General features: G+C 37.1%; 1 protein-coding gene across 2 annotated transcripts in view; it reads left to right on the top strand.

Annotated features, from left to right (window-relative positions):
- PUM3 (pumilio RNA binding family member 3) overlaps positions 1 to 19,571 on the top strand; it is a 38,751-nt gene that overhangs the window by 15,060 nt on the left and 4,120 nt on the right. For both annotated transcript variants that reach the window (XM_079791133.1, XM_079791134.1), the window contains exons 10-17: positions 617 to 695; positions 2,653 to 2,751; positions 3,615 to 3,668; positions 6,868 to 6,948; positions 13,819 to 13,961; positions 14,578 to 14,800; positions 17,072 to 17,159; positions 18,916 to 19,006. In XM_079791133.1, coding sequence (XP_079647259.1) covers positions 617 to 695; positions 2,653 to 2,751; positions 3,615 to 3,668; positions 6,868 to 6,948; positions 13,819 to 13,961; positions 14,578 to 14,800; positions 17,072 to 17,159; positions 18,916 to 19,006 — 858 coding nt within the window. The remainder of the gene's footprint in view (positions 1 to 616; positions 696 to 2,652; positions 2,752 to 3,614; positions 3,669 to 6,867; positions 6,949 to 13,818; positions 13,962 to 14,577; positions 14,801 to 17,071; positions 17,160 to 18,915; positions 19,007 to 19,571) is intronic.

The following is a 19,571-nucleotide window of genomic DNA, read 5'->3' as shown; positions in this document are numbered from 1 at the left end:
CAGGCCGACGCTCTATCCACTGAGCCAAACCGGTTTCGGCGAGATGTTCTTATTTAAGAGAGTGTATTTTGAATGACTTCATCTGCTGGTTAAATACTAGCAATCTGTATCCTGGTTTTGATCATAAATGGCAAGTACTAAAATATTTCTATAATCTAAATTATATAATCTATAATATATTTTTTAAATTATATAATCTAAATATAATCTATAATATATTTTTTAAAATATATTTTTATTGATATCAGAGAGGAAGGGAGAAGGAGAGAGAGACAGAAACATCAATGATGAGAGAGACTCATTGATGGGCTGCCTTCTGCACATCCCATACTGGGGATCAAGCCCGCAACCCAGGCATATACCCTGACCGGGAATTGAACCCAGGACCCTCCAGTTCACAGGCCGATGCTCTATCCACTGAGCCAAACCGGCTAGGGCTAAAAGTTATTTTTTTAATCTTAATATTGCTGAAAGACATAATCTGTCTTTTGATGAATTAAATTTGCTAAAACCATTTTACTTGCTTTGATTATTTTAGGACTACTGAGGTTACTATGTCTGTATTAGTGTAGCAGCAGATCTGATGTATTCTCTTTTCCCTTTTTTCTATTTCCAGGGAAGCTGTGATTAAGCACTCATTGGTGCATAAAGTGTTCTTGGACTTTTTTACCTATGCGCCCCCAAAGCTAAGATCAGTAAGTTCTTGGTTTTAGTTTTTAGACCAAAACATAGAAGAGCCATGTTAATATGTAAAATACTGCCTTGATATACATTGTCTTTTGGGAATTTTGAATAGCTACTTATTTAGAGAAGATAATGCAGTAAACTTCCTTTAAGCAAGTCTGCTAATTGCCTTTAGGTTTTTACCAGAAGGCAATAGAATTGACCATAGTTTTATCAACTCCATTTAATTTTTATATTTTAATTATAATCTAGCGTGTTCTCTAGCTAACCTAATTTAAAAATTAACTAACAAATAGAGGTATATTCGGCATTCAAGTAGTTTGAAATTCACCTGTACTGATACAAAAAAATGATATTGGTGTTAACAGATTAGAGGGGGAAAAGGTTAGAGGAGGACAATTATGTAAAACTAAATGAACCATGAAAAATTGGACCTCATGTGATAGAAATGAAACAGAGACTAAAGGTAAATTGCACTGGCCTTCAAGTCAGTGATGGGAATACAAATGAGAATTCATCATTTAGTCCCTTGAACTTTGCTTGCCTCACCATACAGTGAGCTCATTGTCTTCATCCTAATAATAAGGGATCACTAAAATAATAACACTGACTTCCTAACACATATGCCAGACTAAACATTCATAGGAATTTTGACCTGCCGGAAATTAACTTACAAAATAATCTCCCAAGAATAACCTGAGCTTATAGCTCGGTGACCATAGCAGCTGCTGCTTCTCTTTGGGGAAATTCTCTACCGTCCCTGCAGAGTACAGTATCTCACAGTTCTAGATGTACTGAGGCAGGACTATTTTCAGAACTGAAAAATTATCATTTCAACACATTCAGTGGTGGAAAATCTTTCTTTTTAGTGTTAAATGTGTTTTAGTAATAGCAAAAACAATCATTGGGAACCCCATGTCAGTATAAAGTAATGAGGCAACTCTTTTCTGGCCCTGGAGGCATTTTCAAAAGAGAGACAAAAAAAAAACCCTTTAGGGATAGGGGAAGCATAATTGGAATATATGTATAGCTCTCCAGCTGGAGAGTTTTGAAGAGATTCATAAGTTTAGGTACATAAGTTGAAAGCTGTGCTGTTGAGATTCATCCTGGGTAAAGATTATAAGATAATTAAGGATGGAATTGCTTGTTCCTTATTGAAGAAAATAGGCACCTATCTTCCTCTCTCCTGGTAGGAGACTTTGTACTTACTTATTTAATATAAATTTTTTTCATTAGGAATGGACTAAAATGGGGCCCTGCAGTTGTCAACTGCTAGAACTCATTTACATCTATATGTTCAGCTTCCAAAATATAATTTAAGCCAGACTACCTTGTAAGAAATTAACAATTGGGTTTTTACTAAAGAGTCATTGATAGTGTTGGCCTAGTCTAATATAGAGATTAATTTTATTAGGGAAATATTGTTCAGTGCTTTGATGGTGAATTATAAATGTGATTTCTTGGAAGTAATCCAGTGATAAACTAAAAAAGAGAAACTTTTTAGCCCAAAGTAGTGTTTTGGTTCTATTCCCTTTAAGGAAACAGCATTTTATTTATTTATTTTATCTGGCTTTTCTGTTACCTTTTTACCATAGCCACTTCCTAGCCTTCTTTTTCTTAAAAAATCATTTAGAATATATTGTATATATGCATTCTTCTTTAAATAGACATTTTAATACAGATATATTTGACAAAATAGAAGTGTATTTTAATACAGATATATTTGATAAAATAGAAGTGTATTTTAATAGAAATTGCTTGTCAGCAGTATTTGCCACTCCTGATGGAAAAGAATATTCCTAGAAAGATGGTATGTATGCATGTGCTTGTCTACAAAATGAAGAATTAAATTGTTTGCTACCTATAATCTTTTTCATCCTCTGCGCTTAACTGCTCCCTCGTGGACAGATTAGTTTTAAAGGCAGAAAGAAAGAATAAACTAAAGCCTTGATGGCATTTGTTCCCCAGGAAATGATCGAAGCCATCCGTGAAGCGGTGGTGTACCTGGCGCACACACACGATGGTGCCAGAGTGGCCATGCACTGCCTGTGGCATGGCACGCCCAAGGTAAGTGTAAGGGCTTGACCTGCCTTTCCTTAGACTTTCTGTCTCCTTTGGTCTTAACCTTGTTGTGCATAAACTGCTTATCTTTGCAAAGTTGTGCCTCAGGGCCTCACAGGAATTGGCCTTCTTTGGGCCTCGTCCTAAAAGGTAGTAGTAGTAAAAGACATTTTTAAGTAGTAAAGTCAGATTATTTTAACTTTATAGTTTATAACAGCCAATTTTTTTCACTGCTGGATGAAAATCTTGAGTTGTCATTATTTGGGAAGGGATCTGTCAGTCAAATCAATACAATATTTATTTATCTTAATAGGAGAGGAAGCAGGGAGAGGAGATAGTGAACAGTTACACATTTGTTCATACAGATGTTAAGTATTTTGAGGAGAAAGTCCATATTAACTACAGAAGTTTAACAGAACTGATTTTCATTTCTTTGATCAGTATAATTCTGCCTTTAAAAGACAGTTGTACTTGGTCCACTTTTTACATTAATACAAATTTAATTTCAACAAATATGTATTGAATGCCATAGACTATATATTTGAAGACTGTTCAGACATTCGAAGAGGGATCTCTCATTTCTCACTGTAAAAGAAGGTCATTTAGCCTTGCAACTGATAATTTTATGGCTCATATTTATGTCTGAATGGATATCACATACAAATGTAAGATTCTAATAGCTCTGAAAGGGCTAATATGTTGCAAATTTTTTTGTTCTGGCTGTATAACTATTTTCATTAATGAAAATAGTTGGAGACCAGAGGATAGTATAAAGCCACTCCAATGACAACTTAATATTAAATCAAAATTTTACCTATGAAATACCTTTAATCTATAATTAAAAGTTGAGACAATTTTTCTTTTTTAAGGACAGGAAAGTGATTGTGAAAACAATGAAGACTTATGTTGAAAAGGTGGCTAATGTAAGTATCATAATATTTCTTCAATTGTTAATAAAATGAAATAATGTTTATTATAGAAAATTTGAAAAATTAAGAAAACTACCAAGAAATTTATTCTTTATTTTATTACAATCTTATTCTATGCATTTGCATGCATTTTTATATATTAAACGTACACAAAATGAGATTTCTCCTTTAACATTGCATAGTGACAAATTTTCCACTTTTATTAAATATTTTTCGAAGACTTGATATTTGCTACGTTATTTAGTGAATTTGTTCAATCATATTAATTATGTATGGAAATTGCTGCCTAGAATAAATTCTAGTTAAGTTTTTCAATTCTTTGGAATCCTTGGGAGGTGTAACAGCTTTCCTGGTGAATTAGAAGATATACAAAGTTTTTGTGAGGCATTAATGACCTCATTAATGTTTTGCATACCTACAACTATAAACTTACTTTCCCGCCCTGTATTTGTAGTAGCAAATGCTATAACATTTTTTTGAGTTATTTTATATATTATGTTTTATAGCCTCTTATTTATTGGACAACTAAAAGTAGTGATATCAACAACTTTTTCCTATGAAAAATCTAATGAGAACTACTAGCATCTTAATATAGTAAATACTAATTCAAGCACATTTGCTGCTGTGTGAATGAATACATACCTGTTGTCTTCTGTAGGGTTGGAGACCAGGAGGAGAGTATAAAACCACTTAAAAGGCAGCTAACTTTTCTGTAACAAAATGAAATAAGATTCTCTAGTGGGTTGTTTCAGAGTATGAGAATATTTTATGATTTATTATTCATCATCAAGTAAGTCTTTTTGTATAACATTTTAGTTTGAATATTTTAAATTAGAAATAAATATAAACAAGATGTTAGTAGAAAGTTCTAAAAGTTATTAGTAGTAAAAGATATTTTTAAGTAATAAAATTAGATTATTTTAACTTTATAGTTTATTTATAACAACAAATTTTTTCAAGAAACTAATCCCCTTAAGGCATTGTGATGGTAACAAGAAATTAACAACGCAGTGTATTTTTTATCAAGGAATTCCTTCTAAGGGGGGAGTTAAATTAATAGAACCCATGGATTTGACTTATGGATTATTTAGAAGTGTGTCATTTCCAAATATTGGGGGTTTCTTGACATACTCTATTATTTCAGTCCTTTTCTAAATACTTATTTTATGGCCTAACGTGGTCTATCTTGGTATCTTGAAAGGAATATGTTTTGTGGAGTTATAGGGTGTAGTACTCTATAAATATCAATTAGATCAAAGTGGTTGATAGTGTTGTTCAGATCATCAAAGTCTTTACTAGTTTATTTATCATTGTTCTATGAATTGCTGAAAGAAGCCTTAAAATCTCCAACTGTAATTGTGCATTGTCTATTTCTCACTTAAATTCTGTGTACCAGCTATTTTTGTATTCACTCAGAGATGTTTTGTGCTTGGGCATATTCCTGTGTGTCAGACTTAAAAATCAGAAACCAAAGCTGTGTACTATATGCACATTGTTCTCTACTTTGCTTCCTTCACTTAATTTGTCTCAGGGGTCGTTTTATTTCAACATACCGTATTTTCCGGCGTATAAGACGACTGGGTGTATAAGACGACCCCCAACTTTTCCAGTTAAAATATAGAGTTTGGGATATACCCGCCCTATAAGATGACACCCGGCGTATAAGACGACCCCCAACTTTTGAGAAGATTTTCCTGGGTTAAAAAGTCGTCTTATACGCCGGAAAATACGGTATATATGTACATCTATCTACCTCACTTTTTTGATGTCTTCATAATATTTCATTATATGAGTTTCATAATTTATTTAACCAGTCCATATTATTGGACACTTAGGTAGTTTCTAGTTTTTTGTTATTTCAAATAGTACTCCAGTGCATGTCCTCTGTGCATATGTGGAAGCATGGCTATAAGATAAATCTAGAACTAGAATTGATGGGTCAGGAAGTACATGCATTTTAAGTTTTTTAGATGTTGTCAGTTGCCCTTCAAAATAGTTGAACTACCTTGCATTCTCAACAACAACATACAAGTGTGCTTGCTTTTCTCCACACCTTTGCCAAGTTAGTATATTATCAAGGGTTTTCACTTCTGCCTATAGAATAGGTGGAAAATGATACTTTATTATTTTAATTATTGCCCTTAATTAATGAGCATTATTTCATATGCTTAAAGCCATTTGTATTTCTCTTTTTCAGTGAACTGACTCTTCATTTTCTTTGCCCATTTTTAGTAGATTGTTGGTCTTTATATAGTAAAGATGTTAGACCTTTGTTATTTGTGTAACTGAAATGTTATTATTTGCCATATCAGACCAGCTCTGAAGAGGGTTATCAAAATCAAATGCCCTCTCAAAGTAAAAAAAGGTTCATATTATCTAGGATACAAGAAGAATAGGCCTCAAACTCTGAATGCACTTTCTTCTTCTTTTTCATAAAGTAGTTCTTTAACTCTTTGGAACTATATCAGCATCCCGGAATAATTCTATCGGTTCAAGAGGTGAACATTGTGAAATTCACAGTGTGTATTTGTATGATCTCTTGCTGTTATACTTTTTAAACACAATTATTTTTATCTTATTCTCATTCAGTATATAAGTATGTTCTAGTTTATTTTTAGTATTTCTAGTCTAATTATATAGAATTATTTTAAAGAAATTGGACAATATATAAAGGAAAATGAAAAGATTTTATCCTTCAACCCAGAGGTGACTATTACATTATAATGTTCTAGGATTTTCTTTATACATGCATTTTTTATACTTTGCATATGTATAATTATATTTGAGTTTATATAATAGTGTTATATGTTTTATATTCTTGGTTTTTGGGTGGTTTTTTTTTAAAACCTATGGAATTTCTTTTTTAGTTTAACTTTTTAGTAGCTATTCATTAACAGAGTACCTATTTTTGAAAGATGTTATATCCTGGTTAGTTAAAAAAAAAAAAAATGAGTCCAGGCTATTTGATATTGAAGAATGTGCTTTTCTGTTTGTTTTTCTTTTTTTAAAATCAACCTAGAATATTATTAACTAGGTCCTGATAAGAATTCCTTTGAATGGCTTTTATCCCTCTTATTTGTATTACGTTGTGCAGGTTACCATGTTGGTAACCTTTATAAAGTGACTCCATGGGTGGAATAAAAGGGAGAAGCTGTGCATTTTTTTAACCTTTCCTGGCTTTCGATTCTTACAGGGCCAATACTCCCATTTGGTTTTACTGGCGGCGTTTGATTGTATTGATGATACTAAGCTTGTGAAGCAGATAATCATATCAGTAAGTAATTATCATGGTCTTGAATTTAAGTTACATTGATATATCATTTGTGGATATTTAAGTGTTATTTTACATCTATATGTGTAAAGACTTTGAAGTATTTGCTCCTTGATGGTATTTCGTTATTTATTAGTTGACGTTAAATCTCTTTGGGGGATTTGCTTTATTCCTGTATAAGCCATAATCTAGTAATTTGATATTAATAATATTGTTTTAAATATGTAAAAGAATGGTTAAATTAGGATAACATGACTTTTTAGGCCATATGATATATTAAATGACAATTTAGCAAAGCAGTGCTTAGATTTGATTAGAAATTTGTTGACATAGTGATTCTTCAATTATTCAGGAGCTCATATCTAGGCAGAGGACACCTGTGACCTTTCTCCCTCTCCCTGTGGAGAAACTACCACTGCACAGTTACCCAGCTTGTCAATACATCTGTCCTGATTGAGCTGGAGAAGCAAATCTAATAAAGCTCAATTGTGATCCTTCCTAGAGCCTTCATGAAAAAAGTTTTTGTGGAGTCAGATTAAAAAATTATTACTAAAATGAAAATACTAGCTGCCTTTTTACATTTCAGCAATTCCTTCTAACCTAGTATAATGACCACAAAGTGGTAATAATTGAATGCAATTTATTTAACCCTAAGTTTGCCTTCAGAAAACTGAGCTGTCCTCTTGAAAGAATTGCTCCAAAGTAAAAACTGCATTCCGAAATCATTTCCTTCATTCTGCAATGATTGACTTCTGAATCTGTGCTCTACTCTTCCCTTCCTTTATTTCTAGTGTGCAGGTCGTGTTGGGTATGTAATAGAGGTTGCAGGGGTAGGGTTAAGAAATTGCAGCATTGGTTGCAAGGACAAAACTTGGGTACACTGTAAAAACCACATAATCTGTATAGAAATATTCATCTGAAAATTACACAAACGTTTCTCTTTGATACCATGGATGGGGCCCTTGGAGAAATCTCAGTGACAAAAACTATTTTCATGCCATCTGCAGGGAGAAGCAGACAGAGTTCAGAAAGAGACATTACCTGTTGGCATGTGGCAGTGCTGTGGCCTCTCTCTGCAGCCTGTCTAGACCAGTAGAGCTGAGTGTATGGGGAAATGTATCAGCTAGCAGAGGGGAAGGAGATTTTTCTTAGATGCCAACTGTCGGTCCCAGTGTGTGTGAGTTTCTCATGCCCTTGCTGTCATTTTCCAACTTTCCCCTTGACTGTTTTAAGATTGTGATGACTTTCTTTGGGATAAGATTGTGGGAAGAAACCATTTGGCAAGACTTTCATGTCACAAACTGAGTTTTTTGACATGTTCCTTGTAACTTTATTATCCTTTTGACTCCAATCAATAATGATTGTTTTTCATTCCAGTGACAGTGATGTGAGGCCATAGATTTTTTTTTTTAATGAATAAAGTTGTTTCATGAAAATGGAAACAGGCTGGGCTATTCAAAGTTTGCTTTTGTTTAATATTTTCAAGGGCAAGTAAAATTTGCATAATTGTTCCAGATAGATTTCAAGAGAAAGCATACTTCCTTCAGGATTTGCCACAATTTGTCTGCTGGATTTTCCCCAAAGATTTAGCCCACTGAAAGTTGCTGTTGAAACAGTTTTAATTCCTTGTGCTTATCAGATTGATTCCCACCACTACTTAACCCACATTCCTAATGACTTTCTCATACTCAGGGCAGCTTTCCGAGAATGGCCTGAGTTACTGATCTCTTGCCTCTAACTGACAAATGCTCAATAGCTTCTGTGTATCATTACACTATGTAGCTAGTGATGAAATTCTGTGATGCAAATTGCTCTTGCATTTTCCCCACCCATCTACCAGAAAACCTGTTGCACTATGCAGTTGCTTTTCAAAATACACAAAGAAAGCTTAGTGTTGCTAAGAATTCTCTTCAGGGTAGCCAGACTTCCTGAAATACCAGGTTGAAATAACAACCTGGTCAACTGAGCCCTCACCTTTCTAAATGGATACACACACTGCCCTGGCCTGTGTGGCACAGTTGGTTGAGTGTTGTCCAATGCATCAAAAGGTTGCCGGTTCATTTCCCCATCGGGGCACATGCCCAGGTTTTGGGTTCCGTGGATCAGGGTGCATAAGGGAGGCAGTTGATCCATGTTTGTCTCTCATATCGATGCTTCTCTCCCTCTCCCTTCTTCTCTCTAAAAATATCAATAAAAAACATTCTAAAAAAAAAAAGATACACACTGTTTCCCACCTACTTTACTTTCCAAAATAAACATACTTAATACAATTTTATCCATTTTACCCTGGAATTGTTGGTATGATGCAGCTGCTTTGACGGCAGTGTTTCTCTGAAAAGGAAATATATTATCTTTAAAACATACAGAAAGGTATAAAGAACAATACAGTGGATATTCAGCTGCCTTCTATCTGATAAAGAAGTGAAACTTGACAAATACAGTAAAAGTTCAAGCCCTATTTGTACCTGTCCCTGATTGCATATCCACCCACACCCATGGTGATGAATTTTGTGTTCATTATTCACATGCATTTCCTTATCCTTTTGCTATACATAGATGTATATAGTACTATTTTGCATGTTTACAGATTTCATGTCAGTAATATTGTGTATATTTTCTCATGTAACTTCTTTTTTCTTTTGATACTATGTTTGTGGAATTCATCATCAGGAGTTGGCAAGCCTTTTTTAAAAGGGCCAGATAGTATTTAGGCTTTGTGGGATATATATAATCTCTGCTGCCTGTTTATTTTGTTTTTGTTCTTTAACAACCCTTTAAAATGTAAAGACCATTCTTAACTTGTAGAATGTACAAAAAGAGGCTGCAGGTTACCCATGGGCCTTTGTTTGCCCACCCCTGTTCTAAATCATTTGTTTCAATGCCAAATAGTGTTTTACTATGAATAGACTGCAGTTTATTCTTCCATTTCTATAGATGGGCATTTAGATTGTTTAGAATTTTAAAAAGTCACTATTTTTTGCTATTCCAAATTATTCTATGAGCATTCTTGTATGTCTCCTTGTTTCTCTAAGTCATTTACTTAGCACAAAATTACTGGGTTGCCAAATATGCTGCATATGTTTGTATATAGAGTCATGTGTCCATCCCACTGAACCACTGCAAAACCGGTTGCATTGTGTAATAAAAAAATATATATTACTTTATAGCCGTTTTCAGTTTGCAGTGTGAATTTTCACTTTTGCTCTTGGTAATGGCCCACAAGTCAGGCCGGTGCATCATTTCCTTTTACAGATAAGGGAATTAATGTGTGAGGAGGTTAAAAGATTTGCCAAAGGCTACTCTGCTTGAGCTTAAAGACTGAGTTCAGCAAAAAAGTCAACCATATCAATAGTTGCAATAGTTGACCGGTTCTTCTTACCTATTTCTACATATACTATACTCATTAGTGTTCTCGCTAGAAATTTCTCTCCTCTTTGTAACTAGGTTAAAGAGAAATGAATTAGTACTCTAATATGACTCATACTGTTTCCTTTTAGATATATGTTTTTTTGTGGTAGGAAAGCTGGAATGAGGGTGAGATCGAGGAGAATTAAGTGATTTTACACTCAAACATAACTTTAGATTCTCAATTCCTTAATTACAAACTGAAAGGCAGTAAAGGGTTTGTACATGGAAATAAGTTTCTCTTGTTAAGGTGAAAGCTTTTCTGCCCACGTCTATGTATATTATTATCCTAGTCCTTAAGTGTGAAACCCACAGAGAAAGTAAGTATATTGAGGAATAATAGCAGCCATTTATATTTCTTCACTGAATACTTCACCCATTTTGAGTTTTTGTTGTGTGTGTGTGTTTTTTGTTTGTTTGTTTTGTTTTTTAAGCAACTGTTTTAAAGGGATTATAGCCAATAGTAGTATTTTAGGACAGCAAGGTTGTGGGGTTTTTAAATGATTACAGAAATTGGCCTAAGCTATGTATTCTCCTCACTCTCTTCTTTCAGCAAGTTAAAGCATCTGTCCTCTCATGAGTTGGTTGGTTAAACATTAAATAGGAAAACCCATACTAATGGTAACCCATATTTGTGGCACTAAGTGCTTCATTATCCAAAATGCATATGTTGAGCCCTGACCTGTGTGGTTCAGTTGGTCGGAGTGTCTTCCTGGGCACTGAATGGTTGAAGGTTTCATTCCTGGTCAGAGCATAAACCCAGGTTGTGAGTTTGAACCCCAGTCAGGGTGTGTGGGAGACAACCAATTGATGTTTCTCTCTTCCTTCCTCTCTCTAAAATCAATAAAAGCATGTCCTCGGGTGAGGATTTTTTTTTTTTTTTAATGCATATGTTGAATCCACTTTGGCTCATGTTTACCTTAAAATTACAAAAGAGCTCCCTCTTCTGTGAAATGTACAATTTTGTTTTGTCTTGCCCTTTTTATTGAAATTTTAAGTTCATTTTCCTTGAATGGTTGAAATTTCTATTCTTTTTGAGGTGGTTAGGTCTATTGCACCTGTTCTCTGGAAACCTTTATGTTGTATAGGGAAATCTTGATACATGACCTTCAACTTCTTCAAAAATAGAAGAGCAGAGTGGGGTTTAGAGTCCTGGAAAGAGGCGATCATGTCCTGGATGTGTGACCTTTACTTATCTACTTTAAGTCACCTTACTTGTTAAACCTTGGGCTTCTTACATGTAAAATGAAAGTAAGCTATAGTACCTTTGTCATCATGCTGTGAAGAGTGTTTAAGATGATGGACATAGCGCTCTCAGATAGGGTCTGGTTCTTAGTGAGCACTTAAGTGTTTAGCTGCTCTTATTAATTATAGGAAGCACAGTATACTTTTGTGCAGGAAATGAGGGATGTTTGAGACTTTAAAAAGAGAAAATGTGTCTGGAAATTGGGTTTGTGACATCAACCTTGGGGTCATGAACTTTGCTGTATCATGATCCCATAGTTGATAACTTAATTTTTTTCTTTTTAAGATTATTTTATTTTTAATTAAATTTATTGGTGTGACATGGACTAATAAAATTATATAGGTTTCAAGTGTACAATTCTGTAATACATCTTCTGTATATTGCATTGTATGTTCACCCCCAAAGTCAAATCTCCTTTTGTCACCATATGTTTGACCCCTTTTACTCTTTTCCATCCCCTCACTCCCTTTCCTTCTGGTAACCACCATATTAATGTCTGTGTCTATGAATTTTTACTCATTTGTTCATTTGTCACTTTCAGTTTTATGTCCACAAATGAGTGAAAGCATATGATTTTTTTTACTTTTTCCATCTGACCTACTTCGCTAGCATGATATTCTCACAATCCATCCATGGTGTCACAAATGGCAGTATTTCATCTTTTCTTAATGCTGAGTAGTATTTCATTGTATATATGTACCACATCTTTATCCAGTCATCTATCGAAGGACACCTTGATTGTTTCCATATTTTGGCCACCGTGAATAATGCTACAATGAACATAGGGCATATATCTTTATGAATAAATATTTTCAAACTTTTCAGGTAGATACCCAGAAGAGGGATTGCTGGGTCATATGGTAACTAGTCTATTTTTTAATGAACCGCCATACTGTTTTCCATAGTGGCTGTTCCATGTTACATTCTCACCAGCAGTGAATGAGGGTTCCTTTTCTCCACAATCTGTCCAACACATGTTACTTATTTGTTGATAGTAGCCATTCTGACAGGTATGAGTTGGTATCTCATTGTTTTGATTTGCATTTCCCTAATAACTAGTGAAGTTGAGCATCTTTTCAAATATCTATTGGCCATTTTTATGTCTTCTTGGGAGAGGTGATGACTGACTTAATTTTTAGATTGGTTTCTTGCACTAAAATTACTGATCTCATTGTACTAAATAGGCACTTAAGAGTATGTAGCAGATCTGAGTATATCATCTCATAGAGAATTCATTTCCTTAATAGAGAGCTTCTGTTTTCTTTGAAAGAGACCAGAGTTAGAATCAGGGACCAGAATTTGTCAGAGTCCTGCCACTGATACTCTACCTTCTGTGGCAAAGTTACCTCTCCTCTTTCTGGGTCCCTCATCTATAAACCTGCATGATTGGACCTAATTCTTACTATGGCCCCAGCCAGTTCTGGAGACTATCTGGTGCTAAAACCTACATGGCTTTGAGTATCTATTAGGCTTGTGGCATGAAATAGGAATGTTAGAAGGGGAAATAGCTGATGATTTTTCTGTTGTGCATTCTCTATTAAGTTTAAAGGGATTTTTAAACAGTGAATTTTCTGTCTTGGGAAACAGCAAATTTACACAGGAGCTTAGTTGAGGTAGTGATGCCATTGCCATTGTTCCTTAAATTCATATAACTAGAAAAGGTTACTGTTCATAGAGTGTAGTTACTTGTAACTGCTCTGTGGAGTCTTTCTGCATGTTTCCCTCCCCCCTCTTTCTTTCCCGTGCGATGCTTAAGTAGCCTTCATTTGCTATGAATGAGCAACCTAACTTTAAAAGCCTTTATCCACTTGTCCTATTTAACAGTTTCTTTATCTCCCTCCACATACATCTCAATGGGAAATTCTAATAAGAATGTTCTTCATCAATGCTGATGCTATACTTAAGTGCAGCTGCAAATTAACTGATCTGCTCTGGTAATGGTGGCCTAAGACATATCGGTTATATAGTGACTGAAGATAACTGCTTTAAGTGTTTTTAAATCTCCTTGGATTTTTCAGTAATGCTAGTCACAGCAGAGAATCTGTTCTGTGTTCTGAGTGTAAATCTCTGGTGCTTTAATGAGACGATTTTACAGCTAGCTGCACATTTTCCATTAAGTTTGTTGGGGGAAATAGTTAAGTATATATCCTTCTTTGCCGTTCATATTCCAAGCATCCTTTGAGCATACAGATACACTTTCTTTTGTTTCTGTAATTTTACAGGAAATTATTAGTTCCTTGTCTAACATATTAAATGACAAATATGGAAGGAAGGTCCTGTTGTACCTACTAAGCCCCCGAGATCCTGCACATACAGTACGAGAAATCATTGAAGTTCTGCAGAAAGGAGATGGAAATGCACACAGGTAAGAACGGTAGACGACTTGTGCCCTTTGTCCTCTGATGTATTAATTGCAGTAGTGCCTGCGTCCAGAAATCTACTCCTGCATGCAGGCCCCTTCTCATGCTCCTTCTCTCTCCAAAACTCCAAAAGAGAATTCCATTTTTAAACCTGTACTCTTTTTTTATCTTGAAAATAAAATAAAAGTGTTCTGCCAGAAGAATGCCTATGAGCCCTTGTACTTAGGTGTGTGATTTGTTTTGTTTTATTTTTAAAGCCACTGGTACCACATAATTGAGTATTCTAGAGAGTAGAGTTCATAAAATAGTGTAAACATGGGTTGTCTTAGAAGATACTTGGTTGTCGTTTGGTTTTTGGATTGGTTTGGGTTTGTTTTTTTATTACATAAGGCAAGCTTCACTTGTTGAGTGCTGGTTCTGTGCCAGGTGCTAGTCACATCCTAGGGACACAAACATGAAAGATATATCCCACTCTCAAATCACTTATGTACATGCATAACAGAAAGATACAATTACAGTAGCGTGTGCCACAGATTGTTTAGAGGTTTTTGTGAAAATACAATCACCATATTTCCTTTGCCATTTATCTCACCTTACTACTCATTCAACCCATTCCAACAGTAAAAAAGATACAGAGATCCGGCGCCGAGAGCTCTTAGAATCCATCTCCCCAGCTTTGTTAAGCTACCTGCAAGGTCATGCCCAAGAAATGGTGCTAGATAAGTCTGCCTGTGTGTTGGTGCCTTGCATTCTGGGAGCTGCCATTGGAGATGCTCAACCTGCCATGAATGCCGTTGCCAGCTTGGCAGTAGCAGAACTGCATCCTGGTGGCAAGGATGGAGAGGTATGTGCACTTAGGCAGGAAAGCTGCAAGGAGGATTTCTGTGATAACTGTCTCACTGCATATCAGCAGTGCATTTGAAAACGGAAATCAAACCAGTGCTGTTGCAACACTGCCTTGTTGTGACTCCATGAGTAAAAATAAGTCTCTCCGTTGTCCATGATTGGCCCCAAGCTGTCTTCCCAGTGTATTCTATGCTCTTAATTCTGTTTTGAATTTGTTCTGGACTTTTGAACCTCTTTGCATTTGTCCTTGCTTCTTCCCTCAGTCTCGAGTGTTGCCCATATCCCTGTGGTTCTATGCTTTCCATGCAGAAAGCTTTCTCACCCTTCAGGGTCCCTAGAATCCTCTGTGACATCTCCCCTAACTCCCTCTTAGTAAAAAGTCTTTGCTGTTTCTGATAGGCTCTGCCTATATTTATTTGAGTCAATGCTGCCTCTCTTCCCCAGAAGCTTACCATTTTGGTGAACATGAACATAATATTTAAATAAAAAATAAGCACTTCAAAAAAATCATTTCACATTGAAATAAGCACTGTGAAAGAAAACTACAGGTTCTATGGTATTGTAAGTGGGAGTCATCCTATCCCAAGAAGGCTTCCCTGGGGCAGTGAAAGCTAAACTGAGACCCAAAGGATTAGTAGCTCAGTGAAGAATGGTAGAAAGAAGATTCTAGGCAGAGGGAAGAGCATGTGCAGCAGCCAGAAGAAAGGAAGGAGCTCAACTTGTGTAAGAACAGAAGGCTCGAGGGGTTGGAAATCGCTTAGCAAAGAGGAGAGGAAGGCAGAAGCCAGATAATGCAGGACCCTTGTCCTGCACTAGGTGCTGAGTTCCTGACAAACAGATAGATGTATATGGGAGCCTGTGGATCTTAGAGAAGCCCTGGCCCCTACTCTCATAAAGCTGATCATATTAGCAAATAGGGAGCATGCATCGTGAAAGTTTCATTTTAAAGAAATTGGGCCCCTTGTTTCCCGTGCTTCAAAAGGAGAGATCCTAAGTACTGTGGGAACAATGATATGGCCTTGAAAAAGGAGTAAGATTGAGCTAAAAAGATGCCTTCTTGGCCAGAATCAGAAATGCCTGTATGTCAACATTCAGCATTAGGTTTCAATGTTTCTGCTAAGGGTTCTGTCCATAGGTGTGTTTGTACCTCAGAACTGCATATTGCAGTCTGAAAAGTGGTGAGTTTGATCTCAAGATGAACTTTTTGGGGGTGCTTTTAAAGCCGGGATTCATGAAGCCCAGCCTAACCTAGTTCTCAGTGTGGCTGTGTTGTCTTGAACAACTGTCTTCATTTTAGTCTGGGGATTAGAATAGACCTCCAGGTATAATGGTTATTCTAGATAAAGATCTCTTAAGCCTTATGGAACTTTCAACATGGCTGTGTCCTTATCTGTACCCTAGAGGCCCTGTGCACGTGTTCATGCACCGGTCTCTCAGCATGGCCTGAGGGGATTGGGCTGTGGCAGGCAGCTGGGGAGGAGCCTGAGCCCAGGCCTGACACCGTGCCGCTCCCGTTCATCTCAGCCACACTGCACCTGCTGCCGCCACTGTTCAGTAGGCTTGCCAGCCATGAGCCGGGCACCTGGCGCCTGTTGTTCAGCCAAGCAGCGCTCCTGCTGTGGGAGTGCACTGACCACCAGGGGGCAGCTCCTGCATCGAGCGTCTGCCCCCTGGTGGTCAGTGTGTGTCATAGCTACTGGTTGACCGGTCGATCAGTCACTTAGGCTTTTATATATTTAGACTAGAGGCCCCGAAATTCGTGCACTGGGGGTGGGGGGGGGGGGTGTCCCTCAGCCCAGCCTGCACCCTCTCGAATCTGGGACCCTTCAGGGGATGTCCGACTGCCAGTTTAGGCCCGATCCCTGTGGAATCGGGCCTAAACCAGCAGTCAGACATCCCTCTCACAATCCGGGACTGCTGGCTCCCAACCGCTCATCTGCCTGCCAGCCTGATCGACACCTAACTGCTCCCCTGCCAGCCCAATTGCCCCCAACTGCCCTCCCCTGCAGGCCCAGTAACCACCAACTGCCCTCCCCTGCTGGCCCGGTCCCCCCCAACTGCCTTCCCTCCCCTGCAGGCCTGGTTGCCCCCAACTGCCCTCCCCTGCTGGCCATCTTTGACCACATGGGGGCAGCCATCTTGTGTGAGGGTGTGAGGGTCAATTTGCATATTACCTCTTTATTATATAGGATGGTGATGTAGAATGGATTGTAGGCCAAGGCATGGATGAAAACAGCTTGTAAATTAATGTATTCTTGATCTCTCCTAGCTTCACATTGCAGAACATCCTGCAGGACACCTTGTTCTGAAGTGGTTAATAGAGCAAGATAAAAAGATGAAAGAAAACGGAAGAGAAGGTAGGTTGTTAAACTTGACCTTTGGGTTGTAGCCTAAGTGAGATTTCAGTAATTCTTGGCATCCCTGAACTTGATGTCAGCCATGCAAGTTCAAATGAGTTTCTTGAGTGTTCAGAAATAGTGTCGTGTGAGTAAGAAATGATTTGGTGATTGCAAGTATTGCTTTAGTAAATGCTAGAAATTTGTGTCCTAGAATTGTTTAATTTTTTTTCTCTTTCCTTCCCTCCCCACTCTTACTCCTCTTTTCTCTGCTACTTCAGAATTCTGATGGCTTGGCTAGCTTTCTAAAACACCATTCTATTTCTTGAGGATAGTGAGAGCAGTGCATTGGGGGTGAGGGTGGTGGTGAGGGGAGATTTGTGAGTATCATTACTCCAATTGAAAGGCATGGTATTTATCTCTAGTTTTGAGGAAGGGATATGCAGAAGAAAATTATCCTTATCAGAGAATTTTGAACTAGTGCCTATTTGGCATTGAAATACATATGACCAAAGAGCAAGCCAGTGCTTTGTATTTATCGGTTCTTCATAAACCTCATGGCTGTTCTGTAAACTCTGCTCTCGAGGAAGACAGCATCTCTTACCTAATTGAAAAGTTGCATACCATTCCCCTCTCAGTCCTGTCTTTGACCAGACCTTCTCTTAGTAAATTCAATTCCCTCTGGTATTGTAGCCACTAAAGAGACTTCCCCACTTGAGTAGTTTGGGCTTTCTATTACTGTATTTGAAAAAAACTGACAGGTTATGAACATATGTCTTTGGGCAAGTTGCAGTTCTAATGGTTAGTAAGGCAGTCAATATAGCAGAGCTGTCACTTCTCACTCTACCTTTGAGAATAGACTTGGAGCTATTTTTCACTAAATTTTTTGTAGAAGAGAAAAGCTTCTTATATTTTGAAGAAAAAACAATGTACTGAATCATCTTTTTCAAAGCCCAGGAATTTTCTAGTAGTTTTATTCCCCTTAATCAAAATGCACTGACAGTCCTGTCACATGCCTGAAGTGTTTGTCATTTTCATGTAGCACCACATGTGTGTGGCTAGCTGTCTTGGTTATCTGTTGCTGTATAATAAGTTACCTCAAAACAGTAGTTTTCAAAAAATAATCATTTGATCAGGGTTTGGTGGAGCTTGTTTTTCCTCTGTGCAGAGTGCTGCTCAGCTAGGGGTTGGAGTCTACTTTCACAGTGGCTGGCGATGGCTGAGGCCAACAACCTCAGTTCCTCTCCCTAGGCTACTGCTTGGGCTTCCTTACAGCATGGTAGGGTTTGGTTTTAAAAGAACAAAGTAGGTGGGTGATTCTTTCATGATTTAGCCTCAGAATTGTTTAGCATCACTTTTATCATACTCTCTTGGTTAAGTGAGACATAAAGGCCCGCCAAGATTCAAAAGTAGAACACATTGATTCCATGTGTTGCGTAGGTGCTGCCGTCAAACATTTACTTCCTGAATACCTTTCAGGTCAGGGTTTAGTCATTCAGTAGACCAAAGAAGCACAAACATGACCAAATGAGCTTTTCTCTTGAGTTATTACTGCTAACATAGCTTAGGATTTGAATCAGATTAGAAAGAAATGGCTTTACAAAAAATGCATTACAAACCTGAACAGGAATTTTTAGTCTTACGGGAGTTTGGGAGAGAACTCTTTTTATTAGCTTTTTTATTAAAACATACTCACAGATTTAAGGGCAGTAGAGAGGAAGATTGGGGGTTTAAATCTTGGTATATGATGTCCACTAAGTTTCAGTATATTTTACAGGTTGTTTTGCAAAAACACTTGTAGAGCATGTCGGTATGAAGAACTTGAAGTCGTGGGCTGGTGTAAATCGAGGTGCCATTATTCTTTCTAGGTATGTGTAATGTGTGCCTTTCTCTGTGCAGGTTCCCCATCCTGAATGCTTGTTCATGCAAAAGACTTCTCACATTTATTTCTCCGTTCCACCATTTGTTCCCCATAGTCCGGTATTACTTCAGTCACTCATGATCTATACAAGTATAGCAAATAGTAGAAAGCAGATGGAACTCTTTCCATCAGTCCTTCCAGTTTTTTTTCATCTGACCTCTTTTGGATGTCAGGGATCATAGAATTATAACACTCAAAGGAATCATTTAATTGTCACATCACATTTATGGTTTTGACCAAAATGTATATGTATTCTTTTTTTAAAAAGAAACATGTTTTCATTGATATTTTTAGAGAGAGAGGAAGGGAAATTGAGAGTGAAACAGTGATGAGAGAAGAAAACTTATGTTGGCTGCCTTCTGTATGACTCCTACTGGGGATCGAGCCCGAACCCAGGCATGTGCCCTAACTTGGAGTTGAATGGTGCCCTCTAGATGCATGGGTTGGTGCTCAACTAACTGAGCCACACCAGCCAGGACTGTATATACTTTTTAATGAATTAGTCTTGTCCT

The sequence above is a fragment of the Cnephaeus nilssonii genome (assembly GCF_951640355.1).
Source record: "Cnephaeus nilssonii genome assembly, chromosome: 14".
NCBI classification, from domain to species: Eukaryota; Metazoa; Chordata; class Mammalia; order Chiroptera; family Vespertilionidae; genus Cnephaeus; species Cnephaeus nilssonii.
This window is presented reverse-complemented; position numbering and strand designations above follow the sequence as displayed.